General features: G+C 24.3%; 1 protein-coding gene across 1 annotated transcript in view; it reads right to left on the bottom strand.

Annotated features, from left to right (window-relative positions):
* The window catches only part of LOC117176298 (protein transport protein Sec61 subunit alpha), a 29410-nt gene that overhangs the window by 16380 nt on the left and 10414 nt on the right, over positions 1-2616 (bottom strand). The window contains exon 5 of the mRNA XM_033366494.1: positions 2079-2336. Within this exon, the coding sequence (XP_033222385.1) occupies positions 2079-2336 (258 nt within the window). The remainder of the gene's footprint in view (positions 1-2078; positions 2337-2616) is intronic.

Genomic DNA, 2616 nt, shown 5'->3' with positions numbered 1-2616 from the left:
TAATTCCTTTTATTTAAAAAGTTTATTATTGTATTTTTGTTTAAGAAATAATCTCTTTGAATTAAAAACATAATTATTGTGAAAATTCAACGATTTTTTTTTAAATGCATCGTTTTGGTCGAAAATTTATACTTTTGTAAAAAATTTGTATTTTTTCAATTGAAAATTTACCTTTTTTTATTGAAAATTAATTATTTTTATTTAAAAAGTCCATTATTGTATTTTTGTTTAAGAAATAATCTCCTTGAATCAAAAAATATAATTTTTGTAAAAATTCAACGATTTTTTTGAAAAATTCTTCGTTTTTGGTCGAAAATTTATACTTTTGTAAAAAATTTATATTTATTTATTAAAAATTTATCTTTTTTGATTGAAAATTTATTTATTTTATTTAAAAAGTTTTATATTGTATTTTTGTTTAAGAAATAATTTCTTTGAATTAAAAAACATAATTTTTGTGAAAATTCAACGATTTTTTTGAAGAAATCATCGTTTTTGGTCGAAAATTTATATTTTTTTAAATGAAAATTTATCTTTTTTCATTGAAAATTAATTCCTTTTATTTAAAAAGTCTATTTTTGTATTCTTCTTAGAGAAATGATCTCTTTAAATTAAAAAACATAATTTTTGTGAAAATTCAACGATTTTTTTGAAAAATTCTTCGTTTTTGGTAGAAAATTTATACTTTTGTAAAAAATTCATAATTTTTTATTGAAAATTTAACTTTTTAGATTGAAAATTAATTCTTTTTATTTAAAAAGTTTTATATTGTATTTTTGTTTAAGAAATAATCTCTTTAAATTAAAAAACATACTTTTTGTGAAAATTCAACGATTTTTTTGAGAAAGTTATCGTTTTTGGTCAAAAATTTATAGTTATGTACAAAATTAATATTTTTTTGTTGAAAATTTATTCTTTGGTGGAAAAATCTTTTTTTTTTAGTTGTTACAAATTTAAATTTTATGTTAGAAAGTTAATAATTTTGATTGAAGTCTAATATTATATTTTTGGCGTTTAGTTACAAACTCCACAAATTCGTTGAAAGTTTAATTATTTCATTGAAAATTCCACTAGTTTCTTAAAAAGTCACCTTTTTTTGTTTAAAATTGATCTTTTGGTTCCAAAAATCGATTATTTGGTCCACAATTTATCTATTTTGAGCGAAAGTTAGTTCTTTTGATTAAAAACAAAAAAGTATCATATTTCTGTTCCAGAATTAATCTAAATTCAACTATTTTGTTCAAAACATAAATTGTTTTCTCGAAAATTCATCCTTTTTGGATTGAAATTTCTCTTTTACTTGAAAAATCGTCTTTTCGTGTGGTAAATTCAATTATTTGCTAAAAAAAATAACCTTTTGACTAAAAATTCATTTCTTGGTTAGAAATTCTACTATTTGGTTGAAACTTCAACTATTTTCTTTAAAAAAAATATATTTTTTTTATCAAAATTTCAACTGATTTATTGAAAACTTGTATTTTTGGATAGAAAATCCATCCTTTTGGTGTAAAAATCCTCATTTGTTAGAAAATTCATATTTTTAGTTGTAAATTCGTCTTCCTTGCTTCAAAATTAAACTGGCTTGTAAAATATTTATATTTTCAAATAAAAAATTCAAATTAAAAAAGGTGACAAAAGATGAGAAACCCCAAAATAGGAGAAAAAGATGACAAATTCCTAAAATAGGCGACAAAAGGTGAATATTGTAACGTTTAAATTTCAAATTTAGCCCTCTGAATTTTTAACAAGTTCAAATTGTCTGTCACAAACAAATCAGTTTTAAATTGTTTGGTTTTGAATATTTACCCTATAATTGCTCATTTAAAATTTTAATTAATTGTTTTACTTAAAAACTTTTAATGATATAATTGAAAAAGAGAACAATTCAAGTATTTTTTAAAATAGTTTTAATCGAAATTTGCCAGATTTTTCTTCTAAAATTGATTAAAATTCCAGGGGAAAAAATTAATTCACTGTCATTTCCCGGTTTCAAAAAATTCCTGGTCCAGCAGTCACCCTGGATATAGGAACCGGTTATGAAATAGAAAAAAAAAAAATAAATAAATAAATAAACGTACCAGTGTTGACTGTAGCCGGAGAGAATGCCTTCCAGACGATCGTTTCGCAAATGTTGGTGGCGATAAAGAGTGAAATTCCACTTCCAAGTCCGTATCCCTTTTGCAGCAATTCGTCGAGCAAGAGGACAATTAATCCGGCAACGAAGAGCTGAATGATGATCAGGAGACAAACACCGGCTCCAATTTCTGCCGGGTCTCCATACATTCCAGTCATCACGTAAACAATCGCTTGACCGACCGTGATCACCATTCCAAATACTGTTCCAAAAAAAAAAAAAAAAAATACAAAATAGGAATAACGATGAGAGAGTGGCCATTTTAACCCTTTCCGGCATACATTTTTCAGGGAAACGAGTTTTCATGAAAATGGCGGGTCCAATATGGCGGCTAACATTTGGCATATTATTTTATTTTTTCTGAAAATTGGTATACGGATGTTTTTGGGATCACGAATCTGAACTCAAATTTAGAAAATTCAAAATGGTGGATCCAATATGGCGACTTAAACTTGGAATATTTTTGATTTTTTTTTAGAATT

This window comes from Belonocnema kinseyi, chromosome 7, assembly GCF_010883055.1.
Source record: "Belonocnema kinseyi isolate 2016_QV_RU_SX_M_011 chromosome 7, B_treatae_v1, whole genome shotgun sequence".
Taxonomy (NCBI): Eukaryota; Metazoa; Arthropoda; class Insecta; order Hymenoptera; family Cynipidae; genus Belonocnema; species Belonocnema kinseyi.
The sequence above is the reverse complement of the archived record's forward strand: the minus strand, read 5'-3'. Positions and strand labels throughout refer to the sequence as shown.